Below are 25305 nucleotides of genomic sequence, written 5' to 3' on the forward strand. Positions count from 1 at the left end.
TTACTAGTGATTTTCAGATCTCTATTACTTACATAAACGCTAGGCACAGCAGTTTAGAGGGATAGAGAGGCCAGGGGCAGAGATAAATGAATCCTGGAGCTTGCTGCCAGGCAGTCTAGATGAGTCAGTGATTTCAGTTTAAAAATGAAGGTGAGGAACAACTAAGGAAGATACCCAATGTTGACCTCTGGCCTTGACACATGCATATATATTTTAAAAAATACAAACCAGGCATAGTGACACATACATTTAATTCCAACAGGCAGATTTCTGAGTTCAAGGCCAGCCTGGTATACAGAGTCAATTCTAAGACAGCCACAGATGGCTAAACAAAGAAACCCTGTTTCTTCCCTCCCCTGGCCACCCCCCAAAAGAAAAAAATGCAGAGGTCCCATAAACATGTAAAAAAAAAAAAAGGTGTTTTACCCTTGTGCCCAATAAAAAAAAGTTACAAAGCAAGACTCCGAATGTAGCCCAGTTACTAGAGTGCTGCCTTGCATGCAGGAGGCCCACCCTGGGGCTGATGCCACACCACAGTAACTGGGTAGGTCGCTGTGTACTTGAGTGCCCACCCAAGGTACTGGGGTAGATAGAGGCAGAGGGTCGAAAGATTGATTGATTGATTGATTGATTGGTTTTTAAATGTATTTACTTAAATTGTGTGTGTCTCTTTCTGCCTGCTTGAGTGCATTTATGTACACACATATGTACAGGAACCTACGCCATCATGAGAAGCATCACATGCCCTAGGACTGTGGGTGCTGGGGACCAAGCCAGGACCTCTGCATGAGCAATAATGTTCTCCACCTGAGCCACCCCCCTAACACTGAGGCAGAGGATCTAGACATGAACGCTTTATGTATAGCTGCCTTCAAAAATAAATCACACTGAGGTACCCTTTGTTTGCTCTCAGTTTATCCCAGTTGATAAGTTCAACAGGAGTAATTTAACACAGGTTTTCTGGAATTCCATGATATGCTGAAGTTCAGTACTCTTAACAGGCAGAATGTTGACCAGATAGAATGTTAGTTGGTTAATTAACCAACTGTTTGATGGTTCTCTTAGGTCTCCAGTTTAAATAATATTTTAAAGATTTATTCTATTTGGAAAGGGTGGGAGTGTTCAGGAAAGGATCAAATCCTTTAGAACTAGAGTTACAGGCAGTTGTGAGCCACCTGACATGAAGGCTGGGAGCTGAACTCAGCTCTTCTACAGGAGTATTATGTACTCTTAACTGCTGGACCATCTCTCCAGTCCCTTGTATAGATTAATTTTTAATTAGCAAGAATAGAAAAAGGCACTGAGATGGTGAAAAGAACAGTCAGTGATACATACTAATAACAAACACATAAAGGTCCCACTGCTATCAGTCTTCCTATTGCTACAGAAGTCAGTTAAGTAGAATTATAACAATCCTAAATAATGGCTGGACGTGGCACTGTACACCTTGAATCCCAGCACCTGAAAGGGAGAGTCTGTAAGATTGAGTCCAGCCTGGTCTACATAGTTCCAGATCAGCCCCAAAATACACAGTGAGACCTTATCTCAAAAAACAAAACAAGATAAGTAAAATGCAATCCTAGATGTTGTGTTAGCTTTTAGAGCCCTAACAGTTGGTGAATTCTCTGCAAATAGAAATCATTGATCCTATCAGGGGCCACAGATAAGTTACATAAGCCACAAAAAATAAATTTGCAATTATAAAAGTATTTCAAATGAATAAATAATTTGAAATAGTGCAAACTAGTCGATCGGTAACAGATCAAAGATGAATTCACAAAGACCACCTGCAGAACACGTTTGCTGTCATCTGATCTGAACCGAATATTGAAATATGTAACACATCACTAATTACAACAGTAGGGTAGTAAGGCACGCCACAGACCCAGGAGTGAAAGATGTGGAGGACTTCTGTGGTTGTTTCCATCACTGGACATGAACCAAACTGCCCACATTCTCTAGAGGACATTTGATAATGAAGGACCAGTAGAGCTGTATTGGTGTGTGGTAGATAGGGAGTCTAGGGTGTTGGGACAGCTCCTAATAACAAAGCATTATCTGACCCAGAATGCGGTGAATGGTGAAGTTGAGGTCACCTTGCTCCACAGAGAACCACAGAACTGCTGAGAGACTAAAGCTCTACATAAACAGCTAATCCATGCTTATTAAGAGTCAAAACATTTCAGGTGACACTCTCTCCTAAATTGATTCACAGAGTCAAGATTCAAGTCAAAATCCCATCAGTCTTTTTAAAATAAAAGTTTAAAGTCTATACCACCTTGTAATCTATACCACCCTGTTTCAAGAATTATAAAGAATATTAAGAGCTGTGAATTATTAGCATAAACATAGACAAATATGGATAATAAAAAATAGAGAATAGAAGATCTACCCAAATACTGACTTTTCCATAAAAATACTGGTACATCTAGAGACTACAAATCCTAATTGACCCTTCTCAAGCCATGGATAAAAGGTGATTGAGAGACTTGTGCCTGTTAGATACCCCATGAGCTGGAAAGTTGAGGCAGGAAGGCTTTGAGGCTAGCCTGGCCTACATAGCAAATAGTAATGATTACTGTTTGAGGAGAGTTACAGACATGAATCAGTAGTAGAACTGAGTCAAGGAGCAGAGGGCATGGTGAGAAGATTACAAGGTACAGTTAGCTGTCATTGAATTTCACTCCAGCCGTCTGCAGAAAGGTGGTCAGAGCCCTTGGAGTAGCTTATGTTCACCTTGCCTAGCAACGTAAGTAGGATCTTTTAAAATGCTCACTACTTTCCCAGGGTTTCAGGGGTGATTTTTGGTGTCTTCCAAAGCTGAGCAGTGCAGACACCTGACTGGAATATGCCTGGGTGGGTGAGAATGCTCCCACATGTGAGACTGCTACATTCTGATGGTCCATTTTTAGGGGTTTGACGAGTAAAAAATTAGGAGGGTTCTGGGAGCAGCAAAGGGTCTTAAACAGCATGGCTGAAGTGATTAGAAGTAGTTGAAAAACTGGGGTTGACCGCTCTGGAAATAAGCAGATTGCATTGCAAGAGCAAAGTGTAAATAAACGCTTTACAGTTTACATGGGTTCAAATACACAGAGTGATAAAAGAGGGGCAGAGAAGCAGGGCTGTATAAGCAGAGGTAGTAGTTTATAAAGAGGGTCCCAAACACTATAATGGAGTGATTATATTAAATACCATCATAGAGTAGTATACACGTGAGAGATGAGATAGGGTTCAAATACCAGGAACAACCTAGATTGAATATAGAGAGTACTGTATATAAAGGCTTGACTATTCATAGTGTACAAACTTAAGAGAAGGATGGTGGAACAAGTATGCCAGAGAACTATATTCTTTTAATCATTTTGTTATTCATGATTCGCATTGTTTTTATCTGCTTGGGGCAGAATGCACAGCACAGCTCCTTCAGAGTGGGAAGCATCGCAGTCTGTTGTCGGCCTCAGTGGTAGAAAGCTCGAACTGAAGGATTTGTGGGTTCACCTGTTGGTACAATAGTTGAAATTATATGTGTCTAATGTATTATTTCTGCTATTCACCATTTGATTGTGTCCTTATTTTTGCAATTTCCTAAGCCAGGGCTACCTGTGTTCCAAAAGCTGTTTGCTTGAAAGCTATAGGACTACAGAGTCCCTTATTTTTTTTCCACCCTACACCGCCATAGATGTCCCAAATTGTTTTGTATAATTTTGTTTGTTTGTTTGTTTGTTTTTACTTTTTCAAAGCAGGGTTTTCTCTGTGTAGCCCTGGCTGTCCTGGAACTCACTCTGTAGACCAGGCTGGCCTCGAACTCAGAAATCCGCCTGCCTTTGCCTCCCAGAGTCCTGGGATTACAGGCGTGCACCACCACTGCCTGGTGGGATTATTAATTTTTAAAGTGCAGAGTGCTTACTAAGACAATCAGGAAAATGCTAATCTTTTTAAAATCTTTTCAAGCTGGGAGCTCCTTGACATCCTTTGGAACAGAAGCATCAAATAGTGGTACCTTATCCCAGAGCAATGCAGTTGGTTCTGCCTTCACACAAGACACGAGATCCGTAAAACCACAGCTAGCCCAAGGTAAGCTGCTCTGTCCGTCGAGTACTTGTCAAACTTCTATAGTAGTTTTTGCCTTGCTCTGAAGGTTTATAAACAACATGTTGGTGTTTGCCTCTTTAATTTTTTGGGGTTTTTTTGTTTGTTTGTTTGTTTGTTTGTTTGTTTGTTTTTTTGTTTTTCAAGACATGGTTTCTCTGTATAGCCCTGGCTGTCCTGGAACTCACCATGCAGACCAGGCTGGCCTCAAACTCAGAAATCCATCTGCCTCTGCCTCCCAAGTGCTGGGATTAAAGGTATGCGCCACCACTGCCCAGCTTGCCTCTTTACATTTTTGAGGGAGGGGGCTCACTGGTTATCTTAGGCTAGCTCAGTATTTTCTCAGTATATTCCTGCCTCAGCCTGCTGAGTGGTAGGATTATAGGTATGTGCCAGCATACTTGACTGGTTCGGGATTTTTTTTTCCTATTTACTATATTATAATGTTTTGCTGAATGGCTTCTACTATTTTTTAATTTTTACACATTGAAATAATATGCATTGTTTTACATTTGTTTAACAAAACAGATTCGTTGCAGATTTGCTACTAAACGTTGAACTGTGGTAGGTTAATTTGATAACAAAGAAATAAACTGTTGATAGGCATGTTTTTTTAGTATTACCTAACATCCCACAGAATGTAAAACCATCTGACTCAGTGATGGTTCTCGAAAAAGAACCATCTTGTAGTGCTTCTGAAAATGCAGGTCCTGATTGAGATCTGGACTGGTAGACGCCCTGGAGCCTAGACATTTTAACAATTAAATAGGCTAAACTGATCCTATTTTCCTTTTGAAAAAGTCCAGTCTTAGAATCTTTAATCAGGCAACCTTGTTTTTGCTGTGTCCATTGCTACCACCAGTTTAATAGGGCCATTGTTTTATGTTCATTATTGCAGTGTAGGTCACTTCATAAAGGTGAAGCAATCACAGGGCAAAGCTAATAAGTATCAAAATCAGGCCAGTGCTAATAAGAGTAGTCCTGTATGTTTTGTTGTTGAGCCTTAAAGTCATTGTAGCCAGTGTTGTCCGTGCAGCTAACTTACTGATCATGGAGCTGGAGAAATGGCTCCAGTTAAGAGAACTTCATTAATTAGTCTTGCTGAGGATCTGAGTTCAATTCTCAGCACCTACATGGGACAGCTCAGAACTGCCCATGAGTCCAGCTGCAGTGGGATCTAAACTGATAATCTCTGGTTTCCATGGGCACTGAAACATGCCCTTACATACAAACATAATTTAAAGTAAAAATTAAAATATAAACATTTGTAATTGTTTTAAACATTTTAAAGCTTTTTCTATAAAGGACTAGGAAATAGAAGCATCAAGAATGAAAAAAAAACATAATCTTGCTTCCCATAAATGAGAATATTTACATTTTATGTGTTTTTTTCAGAATTTTCTAGGCTAGTGTAAATGTATGTTTGTTCTTTACTTAAAGAAAAGAAATAAGCCTTAGGGCTGGAGAGATGGCCCAGCGATTAAGAGCACTGACTGCTCTTCCAGAGGTCCTGAGTTCAATTTCCAGCAACCATGGTGGCTACAACCATCTGTAATGGGATCTGATGCCCTCTTCTGGTGTATTGGAAGCTACAGTGTACTCATATACATAAAATAAACCTTAAAAATAAAAATAAAAACTCTTCTTGCAGAAGACCTAGGTTCAGTTCCCAACATGCCTATTGTGCCTCATGGCCATCTATACTTTCATTTTCAGGGGAGTCTCGTGCCCTCTTATGGCCTCTGAGGGCTTTGCACATGTGCATTTCCATACACACAGGCAAACATTACTAACACATAAATAAAAATAAAAAATGTAAGTCAATAGTTGTCTTAATACAGTCTACATGCTATAATGGAGATAAAAGAAACGGATCTCAATAATGAGAAATAAATATTATGTCTGAAATATGTTAAGAAATGTAACAATCTTCTCTGAGGAAAGTTTCGTGTAATGAGAAAAGCATACTTTGTTCATGGATAAGAATCAGTATTGAGAAGTCTTCTCATGATCTTTAAATTTAAATGGGAACAGTAGAATTTAATAAGCCAAAAAATTGATTATATTTAAAATAAAAATGAAAGTAAAAGGAATTTTTTTTAAATAGAACAGGAAAGGATTACTGGTAAAATGACTCAGTGGGTTGACTTGCCACCAAACCTGATGTCTTGACATTGATCCCAGAAACACAAACAAGGGAGAGGGAGGGAGGGAAATTTGAGAAGTAGTTTGCTGGGGGGTGGGGGTGGGGGCACTTTTAAGAACATTTGCTGCTTTTTTTAGAGGACCCAGATTTAATTCCCAATACCCATATGGATTTTCACAATAACGCATAACTCCAGTCTCCGGGGATCTAACTCCTTCTTTTATCCTCTGTGGACACTGAGTGTGCATGGTACATACATGCAAGCAGATAAAACACATATACATGAAAATAAAAAATAAATTGTAAAAAATAAATAAGACTAGACATACATCAGAACATACTTGAAAAATAAAAATAACAAGCTTACCTACTTGGTATAATAAAATTGTAAGAATTAATTTAGAGATGACTAAAAAGCACAGTGTTGGGACCAGCTCTGCTATATATATATACAGTGTAATGGGGGCTGGTGCACAGTACTCCCTAGCTGTGTGATGAGCTGGGTTTGGGCCTCAGGACAGCTGGAATGGGGAAAGGGGTGGGATTAAGTAGACAGTTACTATTTCTAGGTTAGGCTGGGCAGTGGGGATGCATACCTTTAGTCTCAGAGCTTGGGAGGCAGAGGCAGGTGGGTCTCTGAATTCGAGGCTAGCCTGATCTACATAGCCCAGGACAGTTAAGGCTTCACAAAGAAACTCTGTCTCAAACAAAACAAAACAAAGCAAAACAAAAAAGATTTCTAGATTAAATTGTAGTGGAGAAAGGTTGGCTATTTCCATAAGTGACGGTGAGTTATAGTTTTAAAAAAGTAAGGCTGGATTCCTTCACTCATACTGAAGACTTGAAAACAGAAGTATTTTTATTAAATTTTGATTAGATATTTACATAAATCTGCCACACAGAAAGCCTAAGAATTCATTTAAATTTCACCAACTAAAATGTTTGAATTTCAGAAGCTGGACAGGTAGCTCGGTAAGAGCTCTTGATGCTCTTGCAAAGTACCTATACATCTTTTTCCAAAAAAGTAATAAAGCTGAGAGTGATGGTACACACCTTTAATCCCAGCACTCCTGATGCAGGAGCTGTGGATCTGTTAGTTCCAGGCTAGTCAGGACACTACACAATGAGACACTGTCTCCAAAAAAAAAAGTTTCTGAATTTCACACAAAACTTAAGATTTTTTTTAACTCTATATTAAGAATGTGATCTTTACTCAAGAAGATTGTTTTGCATTTTCTGAAGTTATTTTTGGATTTGTTACTAATCATATACACCATATTTCATTATTTGTAGCAAAATTAACACTGTGATTAATAAGTTGTTGGGAAAGGGAAATTAATATGCAGCCAAAGAGTCAGTAACTTGTTTTGCATTCCCCTTGTGTTTATTGCTATACTACTTCAGAGTCACAGGCTTTCTTCTCAGGAAAGCAATGATAAAAGATGTTATAAATCTGAAAGGTCATTTGGTAGAATATTATAAAATGAACTGCAGCAATAGGCTTGTCTCAATCTTTTTGTTTGGTTTGGTTTGGTTTGGTTTTTTGGACTTAATACTTCCTTTATAAGTATTATAAACTGTTTCTTAGGAGTCAAAATAGTATAACAATAAAGAGTGAAAACTTAATGGTATAGTACCATATGTTTTCAGTGTTCTCTGGTAACTAAACTTTTCACTAAAGTAACTTGCCATCAATGTCTGGAAATAGGTAAACATTGTTACTGTGTACTTGGAGTGTCTAAGGCATTGTCCCTGGGTTTTGAGTACTCCACAACCAGAGATAGGTCCGCCTTGACCCTTCTCTCCAGGTGACTGAGTCTGCCCTGTAGCATGTCTGGGGATTTTCTTTTTTAAAAACGAACATAATTTTTAAACAAAATCCCCTATTTTAGTACAATATCATGGAATCTAAGATCTTTAGAAATTTTGAGCAAATGTTACAGAGACAAAAAATATGAGTAGAGTATTTAATGTCATTCTGACCTCATAGAAGGAAAAATGGAATTTGGTAAGTGAAACTTATGATAAGCAGAGACATGGCAAGAGACCCTTAAGATGACTTAGGACTGAGGTGAGACCACTCTGCAATTCTCAGAAGGCTTTTTTTTTCCTCCTGGGCTTTTTAAATTCTGATATTTAATTATCCAAACATGTAAGACTTCTAATTTTTATTTTATTTTATTTTGGTTTTTCAGAAGGGGGTTTCTCTGTACAGCCCTGGCTATCCTGGAATTCACTGTAGACTAGGCTGGCCTCAAACTCAGAAATCCACGTGCCTCTGCCTCCCAAGTGATGGGATTAAAGGTGTAAGCCACCACTGCCTGGCTCGTATAAGACTTTTAAAACCCCATCTACTGGGCCAGCGAGATGGCTCAGAGGTTAAGAGCACTGCTTGCTCTTCAGAGGTCCTGAGTTCAATTCCCAGCAACCACATGGTGGCTCACAACCGTCTGTAATTGGGTCTGATGCCTTCTTGGTGTGTCTGAAGAGAGTGAGTGTACTCACATATATAAAATAAATACTTCTTTAAAAAAATAATAAATACTATTTTTAAAAAAAAAAAACCAAAAGTCTCTTCCTGCCATGCTTTACTGTTCTTTAAGTTCTTGTGACAGACCTTCCTGCTTTAGTTATTTATATGGACATGCACACCTGCAATCCTAGCACGTAGGTGTTGAAGGCAGGAAGATCAGAAGTTTAAGGCCAGCCTGGGCTATATGAGATTCTCCAAAAAAGGAAAAGAAAAGAAATCCTCCATTTGACATGCCTACTCTGTGATCTTTACTGATATTTCTATTATAGGTACAAACAGGCAGATAAAGTCATGGCAATAGTGTTACTTTGGGGGTTTTGTTGTTGTTGTTGTTGTTTTAGGAGTTTTGTTTTGTTTCTTTAGCTTAATAACCAGCCCTCTGAAGATAACCAGGTTGAAACACTGGTTTAATAAAATGAATTCAGTTTTATGCTAAGGATTTAAATTGGCAGAATAAAATTCTATACCTACTTTTATGAGATCTAGATGGTTTTGAAATCCCAAGTTAGGGTAGTTTATTATCTTTTGGTTACATTTTTAGGTCGATCAAGCCCTCAGTTAGACCCTTTGAGAAAAAGTCCAACCATGGAACAAGCAGTACAGACCGCCTCGGCCCACTTACCGGCTCCAGCACCTGTTGGGAGAAGGAGCCCTGTGCCAGCCAGGCCTTTGCCACCTACCAGCCAGAAAGCAATAGACAACCAAGAGCACAGGCGAGGTAGAGCTGAGCTGTCTCCTGTTCCTGCACTGTGACCATTCTCCATCTCCTCACGACATCAGGACTATTACTTTATATGAATGGTGCTAGCAGGTTGAAGCTGAACTTTATTTTAATAGTGTTCAGTCTTTCAAATTTGATTCAGAGTGAGTGAGTATGTGTGTGTGTGTGTGTGTTTGTGTGTGTGTGGTGTATGTGTTGTTGGTATTGCAGATGTTGTCATCTCCCCATTCTAACATTGCAAAAGTTTTTGGTTATATATTTTAAATTGATTTGTTACTTTGCATGTCTTTCTATAGCTGAAGTGCACAAAGTCCCAAGGCCAGAAAATGAGCAGCTCAGAAATGACAGCAAGAGGCAAGTAGGTAAGTCCCCTGGGTCTGAAGGCCACGTGCCATGGATCTCAGTAGGAAGGGCCGCTTCAAAGATGCGTACTTGCTACTAAAATGAAAAAAGGTGGGAGTTGCGAACATCAAAGGATTGATCCCAGGGGGAGGGGGTTTGTTGTAAGTCTGCACATGTGGCAAACTGTTGCTGATCTCTACATAAATACATGCCTGAAGATGCTTGTCAAAAATTCATGACATCTGAGTAACATCTGTAGTTTGTTTAATTAAACTCTCCCAGTGTCTCCTTTCCTAGTTTGCTAGTGTCCAGTAGTTCAGCTGGAAAATGAACTAACACCACAGTGTGCTTTTCTTTTCTTTTTTTTTAAGATTTATTTATCATTATATGTAAGCACACTATAGCTATCTTCAGACACTCCAGAAGAGGGCATCAGATCTTGTTACAGATGGTTGTGAGCAACCATGTGCTTGCTGGGATTTGAACTCAGGACCTTCGGAAGAGCAGTCAGTGCTCTTAACTGCTGAGCCATCTCTCCACCCTTTTCATTCTTATATCTGTATTTAATTCTTCTGAAGTACTATTTCTCTGTAAAGGATTGTATTTGACAATACACAGTTGTCTTTGAGTTTGGGGTGGGTGTATATGTATTTGTGGATGTCTGCATGCAGGTACATAATGCATATGTGTACACATGGCGGTTGAGGTCAGAAGACAATATTAGGTATCTTGGTCACTCTCCACCTCATTCTTTGAGGTAAGAGTCTCTCAGTGAACCTGGAGATGATTAACTTGGCTGGGATGGCTGACTAGCATGCACCTGTCTTCAGAACTTGGGTCCTCATGCTTATCTACCCTACATAGTTATGTTCAGATAGAAGCCAGAGGTTGACATCAGCTGTCATCGTCAGCCACTCTTCAACTTATATATTGAGGTTGAGTTTCTCCCTTGAGCCCTGAGCTTGCTAATTGTGCAAGTTTAGTTAGCTAGCTTGCTCCAGGGATCCCCTGTCTCTGCCTCCTGAGAGCTGGGACATGGGTGTGGGCTGCTGTATCCTCCAAACATTTATGTGGGTCCTAGGCATGTGGACTGCAACCCTCCTGGTTGTGTGACAAGAGCATTTACCCCCACGAATGCTTTCTCAGCCCTTTTAATTTGTTTTTGGTTGGTTGGTTGGTTGATTGGGTTTTGGTTTTTTGGATTTGTTTTTTTCGAGACAGGGTTTCTCTGTATAGCCCTGGCTGTCCTGGAACTCACTCTGTAGACCAGGCTGAAATCTGCCTGCCTCTGCCTCCCAGAGTGCTGGGATTACAGGCATGCATCACCACCACCTGGCTTTAATTTGTTTTTTAAGTGTTTTGAATATCTGTCTGTTTGTATATATGATTACCACATGCATACCTGATGTCCACAGAGGCCAGAAGAGGAAGTCAGATCACTAGAAACTACAGTTACAGAGAGTTGTGGAGTACCCCGTGGTTGGTGGGAATCCTAGGTTTTCTGGAAGGGCAGCCCTTCACTACTGAGCAATTTCCAGCCCCCAAAATAAAATCTTTTTAGAAAAACATTTAAGACACCAACAAGATAGTTCATCAGATAAAGGTGCTTGCTGCTAAATCTGAGGAAATGGATGTTTCTTTGTTTTAGGCAGAGTCTTGTGAAGCTCAGGCTATCCTAGGAATTACTGCATAATTAGGACTGACAGGGCTAGCCTCCAACTCCTAATTCTGCCTCCCCGGTGCCCCACCACAGGCAGACCAACAATTTTTGCCTTTTTGTTTTTTAACTTATTTTATGTGTATGAATATTTTTCCTGTATGCATATATGTGTGCCATGTGCATGTTAGATATCCTGGAACTGAAGTTACAGATGTTGTGAGCCACTTAATAATAGGTGTTGGGAACCAAACCTTTTTCTTTCTTTCTTTTTTTTAAAAATATTTATTTATTTATTATATGTAAGTACACTGTAGCTGTCTTCAGACACCCCAGAAGAGGGCATCAGATCTCGTTATGGATGATTGTGAGCCACCATGTGCTTGCTGGGATTTGAACTCAGGACCTTCGGAAGAGCAGTCAGTGCTCTTAGCCGCTGAGCCATCTCTCCAGCCTCCTGAGTCATGGATGTTGGTGTTCTGTCTAAGCTGCACCCCACACCTACCTGGCAATAGCCAGGTATGCCCCGCCCCAGAGATCTGGCCCCCTATAAGAGGGGCTACTTGCCCCTCCTCTCCCTCTTTGCTCTCTCTCTCTGCTCTCCCACATACCCTCACCTCTCTGCCCCTTGGGCTCTCCTCCTTCCCCCTCTCCACATGGTCATGGCCAGCCTCCACTCCACTTTTCTCTCTCTCTCTCTCTCTCTCTCTCTCTCTCTCTCTCTCTCTCTCTCTCTCTCTCTCTCTCTCTCTCTCTCTCTGCCTCTCTCTACCATAACTCCCATCTCCTACTCTGAATAAACTCTATTCTATGCCATGCCTCTGTGTATGTGGTCCCTCAGGGAGAAGAGGTACCTGGACAGGGGCCTGCTTGGGCACCCCCTTTCCCATGCTGCCGTGCCACACTCTCTTGACCCCTCCTTTTTAAGGAGCCATGACTTGGATGAGAAACACTGTGGGTTTTGCTTAAGCCCTCTCATTGGTGCATTGTCCGGGAATCGAACCCGGGTCAACTGCTTGGAAGGCAGCTATGCTCACCACTATCATGTGTTAAGAGCAATAAGTGCTCTTAATCCCTGAGCTATCCCTCCATCTTTGCTTTTTGTTTTTTTAAAGAATTATTTATTTTATGTATATGAGTATACTGTAGCTGTCTTCAGACACACCAGAAGAGGGCATCTGATCCCATTACAGATGGTTGTGAGCCACCATGTGGTTGTTGAGAATTGAACTCAGGACCTCTGGAAGAGCAGTCAGGGCTCTTAACAGCTGAGCCATCTCTCTCTCCAGCCCCCCTTTTTGCTTTTTTAAATGAAGTACTTATTTAAGAACTTTCTATTTTCTTTCATGATTATTGATTAATAAGGCTTTATTTTTTGGCAATATTTATGTTTTTGTTAATTTCCAATCTATTAATGGAAAACAAAATCTAAAACTGTTCCAAGTGTAAAATATAGCATATATGGTGATTAAAAAGTAACCTTTGTATTTATTGTTAGACACCTCCGTATCCTTTTGGGGTGGATTTTGTTCATTTGCTTGGTTTGAGACAGGGTTTGAGACTGTATATAGCCCTGGCTGTCCTGGAATTCACTTTGTAGACCAGGTTGGTCTCAAACTCACAGAGATACCCCTGCTTCTCCCCCCCTGACTGCTGGGATTAAAGGCAAACACAGTTAAGAGCACTGACTGCTCTCCCAGAGATCCTGAGTTCAATTCTCAGCAACCACATGGTGGCTCACAACTATCTGCAATGGGATCAGATCAGATGCCCTCTTCTGATGTGTCTGAAGACAACTACAGTATACTCACACATATAAAACAAATAAATAAAATTTTTAAAATATTTATTTATTTAAAAAAATTAAAGGTGGGACTGGAGAGATGACTCAGTGTTTTAAGAGCACTGACTGTTCTTCTGAAGATCATGAGTTCAAATCCCAGCAACCACATGGTGGCTCACAACTACCCGTAACGAGATCTGATGCCCTCTTCTGTAGTGTCTGAAGACAGATGCAGCGTACTTATATATAATAAATAAATAAATCTTAAAAAAAAAAAAAGTAAAAAAGTGAGCACCACCACCCATCCTCAATATGCTATTTTTAAGTGTATAAGTGTTCTTATTTTTCCTGTACTTGTTTGTGAGTGCTGCGTGGCCTGGGCTGAAAAGAGCCTTCTTCCTTTACCTCCTGTGTACCTGTTGCTTTCTATGTAGTTTTAGATATCTATATGCTGTGGAGTATTTGATACATTTTAAACAGGTGAACCTCTTCTCTCAATCATTGCCGTATTTTTATCATGGGGAAGTTATACAAGGGGCTGTACAGATGCCTCTGCAGTCAGAAGCTCTTGCTTCTCTTACACAGCAGGGTTTGCTTCCTGGCACCACACCTGGTGTTCGTAGCTCCACCTACATCCAGGGAATCCAGCACCCTCTTCTGACTCTGCAGGCACATATACATCATACACATAAATAAAAACAATTTAATAATATGTGAAATAATAAATACATTTATCTTAACAGTATCCTCCAAAACTCACCAGCTGTGTTAGAGATAAAACTTAATGATAGTTTGCCTAATATCTAGGGGACTTAGGTCTCCAGTACCTCAAAAACAAAAGATAAACTCAAAGCATCACTACCCTCCTCCACCACTAAGGGTCGCTGGCAGAACAGTGACTTTTCTTGCAGTTTCTCCTTGGATTTTACACACATAGATATTCTTTTTTGTAGAACTTTAAGGTGAATCCTCCCCTGTTTCCTAGCATGTAACTGAGTTACTTTTAGTAATAAAATTGAGTGTGTTAAAGACCTGCTTATCTCGACATGCCTGGACATGCTTGGACATACTGCTGCACGGGTTTATGCTCAAACTCAGGCAGTGTGCCATCCTCACCAAACAGTAGCACAGGCCTCCTACCCTATAGGACTTCCGATTTTTGTCAGTATGTTATACAATTCATATAATTATTCAACTTGTACTTCATGAAATTAATCCTGCTTTATGTTCTGCATATTTTTAAGCTAAACTCTCACTAAGAACTACTCCAGATTCTGGATTGTTTTACTGTTAGTCACACATGTGTTGGATATTTGGGGTCACAAATTTTCACTATGAATTTTGCTACTCTTTGCTGTTTATTATATCTCAGATGACTGGCTGAAATCCTGTGGTGATGTTATAGAAAGAGAACACATAAATTCAGGAAGACTTGAATACATGGAGCTAGGTAGAGGGAAACAGTGAAAACAGGAAGTGCTTGGAGCCAGTAAGGACTGGTGCTTCTCTGTTTTATCTGAATTGTGAGAGAAACATCTCCTACTTTGCTGTCTGTGCTAATTAGTGTTCACGTACATTGTTATTGTACATCTTGTTTCCTCTTACCCATTCCACAAAGGACCTTACACTTGGGATTGAGGGAATGGGGCAGAAAGAAGAACAGAGCTTTCTAGAGCCTGGGTTAATATAGTGGAGAAGGCCCCAAATCTCTCCATTATACATCTATTTGTTGTGCTCTTCATAAATACATCTATAAAGGTTATATTAAAGTTACATAAAATCTTCTATGCTTTTTTTATGTAGGTACTAACTTCTAGCAACTTAATTCTTTTTGTTCTCTGTGTGTGTCTGTCTGCCTTTCTGTGTGTTTATGCGTATGGGCATGTGCAGAGATCAGAAGATGACTTGCAGGAGTGCTTTGTTTTGTTTTAGTTTGTGTATATGTGCCAGTATACACAGTATAGATCCGGAGGTCAACGGACAACTGTGGAAGTCAGTTCTCTTTCCATCATGTGGGTCCTAGAGATTATTATACTTGGGTCATGAGGCTTGACTGTAGCTCCTTTACCCACTGAACAATCTTCTTGGGAGTTGTTTTAAGATTTTTTTCTTTTATATGTATGCATATTTTGCCTGCATGTATGTATGTGTAGAGCAAGTGCTTAGTTTCAGCAGAGTCGGAAGAATGCATAGAACTAGAGTTTTGAATGTGAGCCATGCCAGGCATGGTGGCATACACCTGTAATCCCAGCACTTGGGAGGCTAAGGCAGGCGGATTTCTGAGTTCGAGGCCAGCCTGGTCTACAGAATGAGTTCCAGGACAGCCAGGGCTACACAGAGAAAACCCTGCTTCGAAAAAGTGAAGAAGAAAAAAAAAAAAAGAATGTGAGCCACCATGTGAGTGCTGAGAATTAAACCCAGGTTCTCTGCAAGAATAGTCAATGTTTTTAATCACAAACCCTCTCTCCAACCCACCCCCATTTCTTATTTGTATAAAAATACATATATACTATACATATAGAGTTTAAGCATTTATGTTATAGATTGTTTCATGCAAAAACTACAGTACTATTCTAAACCAGTTAATACATACTGAATGTTTATTATAAATACTCTTTATTAACATAGTTCCTGGAGTTCCTTCTGTCCCAAGAAGAGGACGTGGGGGTCATCGTGGTGGCAGGGGAAGATTTGGTATCCGTCGAGATGGTCCAATGAAATTTGAGAAAGACTTTGACTTTGAAAGTGCAAATGCACAATTTAACAAGGAGGAAATCGACAGAGAGTTTCATAATAAACTTAAATTAAAAGGTAAATTTTATTTTTATACTGAAAAATAATTAACTTGATCTTTGAGTGAAAGATGATTTACAACTTAAATGGGTAGAGTCTTAACTTGCATGTCTTTCCTTAGAAGATAAACTTGAGAAACAAGAGAAACCTGTAAACGGTGAAGACAAAGGAGACTCAGGAGTTGACACTCAGAACAGCGAGGGGAATGCTGATGAGGAAGATCCGCTTGGGCCCAACTGCTACTACGACAAGACCAAGTCCTTCTTCGACAACATCTCTTGTGATGATAATAGGTACTGGGTTCTGTAAGATTTATTCAGTTTCATTTTATGTATATTGTTGTGGTGTCTGTGGCGTTGGATAAACTACATGTTTATCCATGTATGCCATATAGATGCAGTGCCCGGAAAAGGACATCAGACCCCTTGGGATTGGAGGTGGAGATGTTGTGAGCCACCATATGGGAGCTTGGGATTTACCTTTGATCCTCCGAAGAGCAGCCAGGGCTCTCCTAACTGTTGAGCCATCTCTCCAGCCCCCACAGTTGGGGGGGCAGTGTACATGCGTATTATTTGTATTTCCTAAAAAAATTTATTTAAAAGTTTTTGTTCTTTGTGTGTGTGTTTGTGCACATGCATTCTACGGAGTAGGTGTGGAAGTCAGAGAACAACCTACGGAAATCTGTTTTCTCCTCCCATGTGGTTTTTTCCAGGGATGAAACTCAGACATTAAGCTTGAGTCTCCATCCACAGAGCTGTCTTACCAGCCTCAAAGTTGTAAATTTAAAGAAAGCAAAAGCTAGGGATGTAGTTGAGTGCGGGAACACTTGCCCAGCATGTGCAAGGCCCTGGGCTTCATCCTAGTGACACGAAAAAGAAAAAGAATCATAGACTTTAACCTGTAACCCAGCACTTGGGTAGCAAGTGGAGTCAGGAGGATCAGGGGCTTAGGGCCATCCTTGGCTATACCTAGGGCCAACGTAGGTTATAGGGGATCCTGTCCTGGGAGGGGGGACCTTACACTATTGTTTAAAGATGTAGTCACACCTAGATATTAGTTAAACAAGTGTTTGTGTAACATAAACTTTTGTGTTACCTGTCTACATTGTAATTCAAATGAAACCAGACCCAAATGGAAAATACTTCTTCAGAATTGACTCATACAGTAAAACTGTGACATAGTAAAAGAAGATCCAGAAATTTCTAATTGTCAAAAAGAAATGACCTAGCAGGCTGCAGAGATGGCTCAGTAGGTAAGAGCACTGACTGCTCTTCTTAAGGTCCTGAGTTCAAATCCCAGCAACCACGTGGTGGCTCACAACCATCCATAATGAGATCTGACGCCCTCTTCTGGTGTGTCTGAAAACAGCTACAGTGTACTCACATATAACAATAAATACATCTTAAAAGACAGGAAGGAAGGAAGGAAGGAAGGAAGGAAGGAAGGAAGGAAGGAAGGAAGGAAGGAAGGACGGACCAAGGAAGGAAGGAAGGACCGACCGACCTAGCACATAAGAAGCTAAGAGCTGCAGAAGTTTGCTGCGTGGCGCCACCTGGAGGCAACTGTGGGCTTCAGTGTTGGCAGGGAAGCGAGGCCTGAGCCCTGCTAGGCTGCGTGATTGGTGGGACAGTGTAGGCACTTGCTGGGTTAGTTTCATCAAGTCCTGAGATTAAACTAGGATACGTAAACCTCCACCTCCTACCTCTCTACCGAGGCTTTCCCTACCAACTCTGTCCTCTTTCTGTGGGTTGAGTGAAATCAATCACAAGTCCTTTGGGTCTTGTTGTCTTCATGTGAAGGCTTTTAGCATCTTTCTATCAAGTGTATGTATAAGAAACTAGCCCCTGTGTCGTGTGAAAACGTACTGCAGGAGTATACAGAGCGTGTATGCCACGAGAGCTGGGAGAGTCTACATTGACTGCTCATTTTTTCTTCAGTTAAGCTTGAGAAATCAATTAAATTTATCAGGAATTGGGGCTGCATAGATTTGCTAGAAGATGCGCTTTTTGAGTTGATGTGCTAATGTTCCTCTGCTCTTACATAACAGAGAAAGGAGACCAACTTGGGCTGAAGAAAGAAGGTTAAATGCTGAAACTTTTGGAATCCCACTTCGTCCAAACCGTGGCCGTGGGGGCTACCGAGGCAGAGGAGGCCTCGGCTTCCGTGGTGGCAGAGGGCGTGGTGGTGGCCGAGGAGGAACCTTCACTGTGCCTCGAGGGTTTCGTGCAGGATTCAGAGGCGCTCGCGGGGGTAGGGAGTTTGCAGATTTTGAATATAGGGTAAGTATAACTGCTTGCTGTGGGATGGTATTCAGAACATTTTACTTGGATCAATTTTGGCAGAATTATTTTTTAAATATTAGGATAACTTTCAGTTTAACTTCTTGGAGAATATACATGATTAGATTATTTATTTTAATTTAAAGGATAGTAATTTCTTGGCTAATGAATAGAAAAGAGCTGAGCATAGGTGATGCATGCCTTTAATCCCAGCACTGGAGGATCTATGAATTCCAAGACAACCAGAGCTCCATAGTGAGATGTGTCTCGAAGAAGAACCCTGCATTGAGTGCTAACACCGTCTTGGACTGAGCAGGGGCTGGAGTGCAGCCTGAAGCCTGACTGTTCTTTCAGCCCCAGGAAGGAAGGGTAGGAAGGTGGCATGTTTGTCTCTATGAGAGCCGTGAGTGTAGATCTCATGAGCTAGGAAAGTCTCTTAAATGCTCCCTCCCCACAAGAAAAAGGAAGGATCTCCTAGCAATTAAATTAGTGTTACCTTTTTTCTGTCTTTTCTTTAAAAGAGAAAAAAAATTTTATAGGAAGTACACTAAAGATCACTAAAGCTATATAATAAAAAAATGACTGTAGTATCACCTTTATTTCATAGTACTAGATTTTTACAATTTAACACCAAAGGAAGCAAAGCAAACCTGTACATCTGAGAGCATTCTCGAGGTGGTTAGTGAGTAACAGGCATGGTGCTGAATATTTTTCACACTCACTCATTTAAGCCTAGTGTCAGCTTCTATTATTATCTAACTTTTACAAAGGAAACAGATACAAAGATATTAAATAGCTTGTCCAAGGTCACAGAACCAGAGGGATGACACTGAGCATTGAGCCTAGCAGGTCGGCTCTTGAGTCACTGCTCTTAATATAGGTTTGTAGAGGACTCACTTGGCCCCTGTTTTATTAGTAAGGCATGTTCTCGAGAATATTAGCATTCACCAACAGCTGTGGGAGAACTCTGTGGCTCTATGTAGTGTGTTTTTGTGTATAATTTTTCCAGTGAAAGAGGCCAGCCAGTTAAGGCAGGCATTACAGCTATCTTAATAAAGGATCTTAGTTTTTTTTCAAGGAAAGAAAATAGAAAAGGACAAAATCCTATTACACGGAGATCCACTGATAATAACAAAAGACAATTGCAAAAATTTGATGATAGGAGTTTTGTTGTCTGGTTTTTATAACTAGCCATTGTTGAAGGTCTATGTGGAAGGACATTGGTATTCGTGGCCTTGGGACCAGCTATGTTGATTTTAATGTCTTGGATATTGTGCCCAGCCACACAATTACAAGACCCCTTCAGCTCAAAGCGCCTCCCATCATGGACTGCTCTTGCTTATCTGATGTCTTAGAGTTACCAGTGACCCCATCATAGCTCTTTGTCAAGTGTTAGCCTCTGTGGAATACTTGACACTGATGATTAGCCACTGACCTTAGGTCTGTCTGTCTGTCTGCCTTTGTTTCATTCCTTTCTTTTTTTTCCTTTTGAGACAGAGTCTTACTGTGTAGCCCTGGATGTCCTGAAATTCATTATTGTAGACCAAGCTCACAGACTCCTCTCTGGGACTAAAGCTGGATGACACTCTGCCTAGCGTTAATTTCTTTAATACTCTGGGATTTTTTTCTGAAACAGCCTATATGTCATTTGATGATTGGTTTCTCCTGATCAGAAATCTAGTGTTGTGTCTAGTCCTGTTGACAGTGGGGCCACCCTCTCTGCAGCCTTGTGCTTTTTTGAGTGCTCATAGTATTCCTATCTTAGGGGTTTTTTTTTCTTTTTTTTTCTCACTTATAACTTCTTCCTTCCTCTCTTCCTTCCTTCTTCCTTTTTCTTTTAACCTAATGCTGCCTAGAATGTTTAGGAATTGGTAGAAGGTATCTTATACACAGAGTCAGAATTTTAGTGGCCAAAGCTGGCATCAAATTCCTGTGTAGTTGAAGATGATCATGAACTTGGATCCTCTTGCCTCTGCCTCCAAAGTGCTGGAATTACAGGCATGGGCCACCATTCCCAGATTTTGTGTGGTAGGGTTTGAGCTCAGGGCCTCCCGAATGCTAGGCAAGCACTCTTCCAACTGAGCTACGCCGCAGTCCTCAGGTTTTGAGAGCGTGAACGTGCGTGAGCTGCTGTGTGCGTGCTGGTGTGCTCACAGTCCCTCCCCCGTGTGCCCTTGCTCAGATTCTGTCACTCCCTCTTTTGTGAGCTCTTCTACTGGTGCTTTAGAACTTGTTTCTTGTCTTACACATTGCTTCTGCCGTATATTTCTTGGCTCCCACCTACTTTGTGTCCTTAGGCTGACTTTGGCTCTTTTCTGGGTTGTTCTGGGTAAACCATACGTGTGGTGGAAGTATGGGACCACCTCACTACATCCATTCGTTTGGAATGTCCCTGCCAACTATTTGACAGCACAGGGACAAAATTCCTGACAGCTAGCTTATGGGATGAAGGATTTCAGGGAACAGCCCACCCAGGGAAGGACGGCATGGCAGTGGGTGCCTGAGGAGGGGGCTGCTCACATGCCCCCAGCTGGAAGTGAGGACAGTTGAGCTCTGCTGCTCATGTCTTCCTCCTTTCAGTCTAGGACCCTAGGCCTGTGCAGCTGAAGTGGTGTTCTCACCCCAGCCTCAATCCTGTCAAATAGACAATCAGGATTAGCCGTCACCCCTAAGCTCCCTTAGCATTCACAGTGGTTCTCACTGTGTAGCTAGAAGCTTTGCCCTGGATCACTGAACTCATTTCTAAAGCATCATGTCCTGCCACACCCCCAGAGTGCTGCCCCGGCAGTCTTCCTAAGGTCAGCTGGTTTAGTTGGTGGGAGTGTTGGTCAGAAAGGAGGTGTCTGCACTGGGGTGTGACTGCAGTCAGCTTCTCTCTCATGCTCCTGTTAAGTAGTTTCAGGGACTGTGGTGGGCTAGACTATACATTGGAGTCTTACATTCTGTCAGAGATCCTGAGACAAGGTGACTCAGTGGCTAAAAGTGCTTGCTACACTTCCGAGGACCCATGTTTGGTTGCCAACACCCATGTCACAGCTGCCTCTAACTCCAGCGCCAGGCCGTCCTCTGGCTTCCACAGCCATGCGCACACACACAGGGACAAATGAGACTTTTTGTTTAGTTTTGTTTTTGTTTTTGTTTTAAATTTGGGCAGGTATGGGAAGAATCTGAAATGACTCAGTCTCTTTCCTTCCCCTTTTATTTTCTCCTCCCTCCCTTACCCCCTTTCTCTCCCTCTCTTTCTCCTATCTTTTTTTTTAACCTTTCAGAAAACCACGGCTTTTGGACCCTAAAAGGTCTGGATTGGTCATACTGCTTTCTGAAAGGTAAAAAAAGAAAAGAAAGAAAGAAACTGGGAGGTGTGAAGGTTGGTTTGGTGGGGACAGAGGGTTGTCTTCAGTTCACTTGTTTCTGTACCAGCTTGTACTTTGCTTTGTGTTCTTCAGTTTAAAGTGACACTACATATAGTTTGATATTGTACCCTCAGAGGAAGTCTTTCAGCCAGGAAGTAGCTGACCTGCCAGTAACTGGGATATGCATCTATAAAAATTAGGTGTGGTACGGGGTGTGGTTGTACACACCTTTAATCCTAACACTTGAGAGGCAGAGGCAGGAGAATCTCTGAATTCCAGGCCAGCCAGAGCTGTTACACATAAAAACCCTGTCTCTAGAAACAAAAAAAAATAGATATGGCCATCATTCTGCGTATATGGCAGATTGGCTCCAAGATCCCTATGAATCCCAAAATCCATTCATGCTCAAGTCCCTTCCCATCGTGTTTACATAGAACCCCTCGTGTCCTCTTACCTGTTTGCAGGTGCTAGGGGCTGAATGTGGAGCTTCATCTAGGCCACACAGGCACTGTACACTGGCCTGCACTGCCCACTCCCTGTACTCTAACCTGCAGAAGACTTATAATACAGTCAGGCAATGCAATGCAACTGATACGCAAATAGTTAGTCTACTCTGTTGTTTAGACCCAAAGGAGCATAAGTACAGAGAGATTTCTACATGTTTCTTGTAAATGTAGACACATAAACACACATGCTTAGGTTTTATCCACACCTGAAAAGATAGAGGGAATGGACTGTGTAGTAACCAAGTGTCTGCCGGGCAGTGGTGGCTCACGCCTGTAATCCCAGTGCTTGGGAGGCAGAGGCAGTCGGACTTCTGAGTTCAAGGTCAGCCTGATCTACAGAGTGAGTTCCAGGGCAGCCAGGGCTATACAGAGAAACCCTGTCTTTTAAAAAAAAAATTTTTTTAACTATGTGTCTGAGAGTAAACAGAAGCCTCTGGCTACACATAAACCTTGAGTTGATCTCACTGGAACCTCCTTCAGAGCTAGCGTGCATTTCTTACTGCTTCTGGTGTTTACTTTTCCCAGTTAAGTTTGTTTTTCAAACTTATTTCAAATTGAAGTTTCTTTTTTTTTTTAATTTTTATTAGTTTACAAAGATTATTTTGTTATAGACCTGATCTTATATGGCTTAAAATGGCCATATAAATGGGGGCTAGAGAGATAGCTTAAGGTTCAGCTTGCTGCTCTGCAGAAGACACAAGTGTGGGTTCCAGGATTCATATTGGGTTGCTCTGATCTCTTATACCCACCTGCAACTCCAGCTCCAGGGATCCAGTACATTCTTCTGGTCTCTGTGAAAACACAGACATATACACAGATAATAAAATCAAAAAAATTAAATATATTTTAAAGTTATTTTTTAAAAATGTATTTCAAGTCCAATACTGCTTTCTCCTCTCATGTAACTTTAGAGAGAAATATTACTTAAACTTATGGATTATTGGATTGCTTGGAAAAGGATGTCAAAAATTTAGGGATTTTATGAAACTTGTTGCAAAAGAGTTTTATGAATGACCATGTGAAAGTTCATGTGACTGTTGTCTTTAAATTGTTAGGGCAACCAAAGGTAGTGAGGTCTCCCCACATTGCATAGCCGCGCAGGCGTGTGTCAGACCAGCCACTGCTGCAGCCTCCACTGACTGGGGATGCAGTGAGTAAGCAGAGTGGGTGTGGACAATAGAGCAGTGCTTCCCAAGAACTGGTGGGACAGAAAATTTTTCCGTGAAAATTAGAGGAAGGTTGTATTAAGGAACCCTAGATAAACGTAAGCAAAGTAAGGAGGAGCCATGACTTGGAGCATGAACTAATGCTTCTTTTCCTTTTTAGAAAGACAACAAAGTTGCTGCATAGTCTACAAACAAGTCTTTGAGAATAGGTGACTCCTAGCTCTTCGTGGTCCTGGAAAGTGGTTGCAGTTTTTGTGAAGAATGAAGAAGTGAAGTTGCTGTCTGTCTGTCACCAGCACTGGGTTCTGTCTGTTTTCTGCTTCATTTCAAAGCTACACTGCAGTTGCTTTGGGGCAGGAAGGCTCGTCTTAAAACACAAGCATAAATGTATGTGGAGTAGCAGGTGGTTGTGAGTCCTTGCTTAGAGTTGAACTAAAGCCAGCTAAATGGAACTGCTAAGTATTTTTTCATCACTGAAAGGATTTTCTTATCACTAATTAATTGTATTTGGCAATTACTTCGAGTTGCCTGCAGATAGGCCGTGATACTGTGTTTTGAGCCACAGAAGGTTTTGTGCATGTATGCGTGCGTGCGTGCATGTGTGTGTGTATGTGTGTGTGAGTGTGTGCATAGGTGCGTGCATGTGTGCGTGCGTGTGTCTGTTTTTCTCTTTCTTTTTTGGAGATCCTATAATATGAGGTAGCTTATTTCGACACTTAATTAGGGTGCTGGATGGTAGAGAATTTTGTTCAGTCAACTATGTACACACAGGTAAATACTGTTTCTTAGGCAAAGGTAACTTTTTTATATAGTTGTAAAATTCCATTATATTCCATTGCCAAAGAAACAATGAGAACTTTGTATAGCTGTATAAAAAGCAACTAATTTTTTAAAAGAATAAACGTTTTAAAGTCAGCAAACATACGTGTCCTTGCAGAAGTCAGTGTGCTGAAGAGCAGGGATGGGTGGGTCTTTTCCCCTTGCTTTCCAGGCTTAAGGTTTTTGATTTCCTTTGTAATGTTTGGACCACAAATGAAGATTTGGTAACTTTATTCCATTATCTAAAAAGCATAAATTATTCATGCATAGTGTATGGACTTCATTTTGTAGCAAATCACAGGATTTGTTCAAATAGCAGATATTTTAAGTGTGTGAATGTAAATAATCATAGATGAGAATGTACCTCGCTGTATTTTCAAATAAGTAACCTTCTCCTTTTTAAGACATTAAAACTTGTTGATATATCAGTTGACCTGTTCCTCCTGCTATGCCTGGAATTCTGTTGTGGTAATGCTGACTCCTGTTTTAAGTCAAAAAGATGGAGTTTTCAGAATCATCTGGCGCCTGTAAAACATCACTAACATAGTATGCAGGCCTGTGGCCTACCAATGACTCTCTGTACACGTTTGTTGCTAACTGTAAATTACTAATAAATCTTTTTTGATATTTAAGCTATAGTGAAAAAAGATCTGGCCACTTTGTGTTTTTAATAAAGGCCATGGAATAAAGGGATCCAAAGATTTCAATATTTTTAACTATATTGATTTTTGTTAACTTTCTCACTAAAACATTCAGTAGTGATAAAGGCATGGGAAATTCCACTGTGGGAGAATTGGACTACTTAAGGATGACTGGTTATTTTCTAATTTCAATATATTTTGTAGAGAGCAACAAGAAAATGTCTTACAATTTGGTTTCATTGTTGAGATCCAGAACTTGACAGCTGTCATTAATGTGCACCTGCATGTGAACAGCAGCCCTTTTGTAGGGTCCACAGATCATGTGATTGAACACATTTTTAGGCACGTTAAGCATCAGAGCACATGCTGTGGTAATACTTGTAGACTGAGATGGCCCAACCCAGTTCTCCACGCTCATGCAGGGTAAACTCGCACTTTTTCTCATTCCCCTGGGTCACTAAGTGGGGCGTTCATTAT

General features: G+C 40.9%; 1 protein-coding gene across 4 annotated transcripts in view; it reads left to right on the forward strand.

Annotated features, from left to right (window-relative positions):
• Lsm14a (LSM14A mRNA processing body assembly factor) overlaps window positions 1–24894 on the forward strand; it is a 46402-nt gene extending 21508 nt beyond the window's left edge. The window contains exons 4-11 of one of the 4 annotated variants that reach the window (XM_052165629.1): window positions 3952–4074; window positions 9310–9486; window positions 9786–9851; window positions 15900–16082; window positions 16186–16357; window positions 18112–18343; window positions 21613–21669; window positions 23529–24894. In XM_052165629.1, the coding sequence (XP_052021589.1) occupies window positions 3952–4074; window positions 9310–9486; window positions 9786–9851; window positions 15900–16082; window positions 16186–16357; window positions 18112–18343; window positions 21613–21636 (977 nt within the window). In that variant the 3' untranslated portion in view covers window positions 21637–21669; window positions 23529–24894. The remainder of the gene's footprint in view (window positions 1–3951; window positions 4075–9309; window positions 9487–9785; window positions 9852–15899; window positions 16083–16185; window positions 16358–18111; window positions 18344–21612; window positions 21670–23528) is intronic. The other 3 variants (XM_052165638.1, XM_052165646.1, XM_052165656.1) reach the window with 3 other exon arrangements.
• Window positions 24895–25305: the final 411 nt, after the last annotated feature.

This window comes from Apodemus sylvaticus, chromosome 1 (genome assembly GCF_947179515.1).
Source record: "Apodemus sylvaticus chromosome 1, mApoSyl1.1, whole genome shotgun sequence".
NCBI classification, from domain to species: Eukaryota; Metazoa; Chordata; class Mammalia; order Rodentia; family Muridae; genus Apodemus; species Apodemus sylvaticus.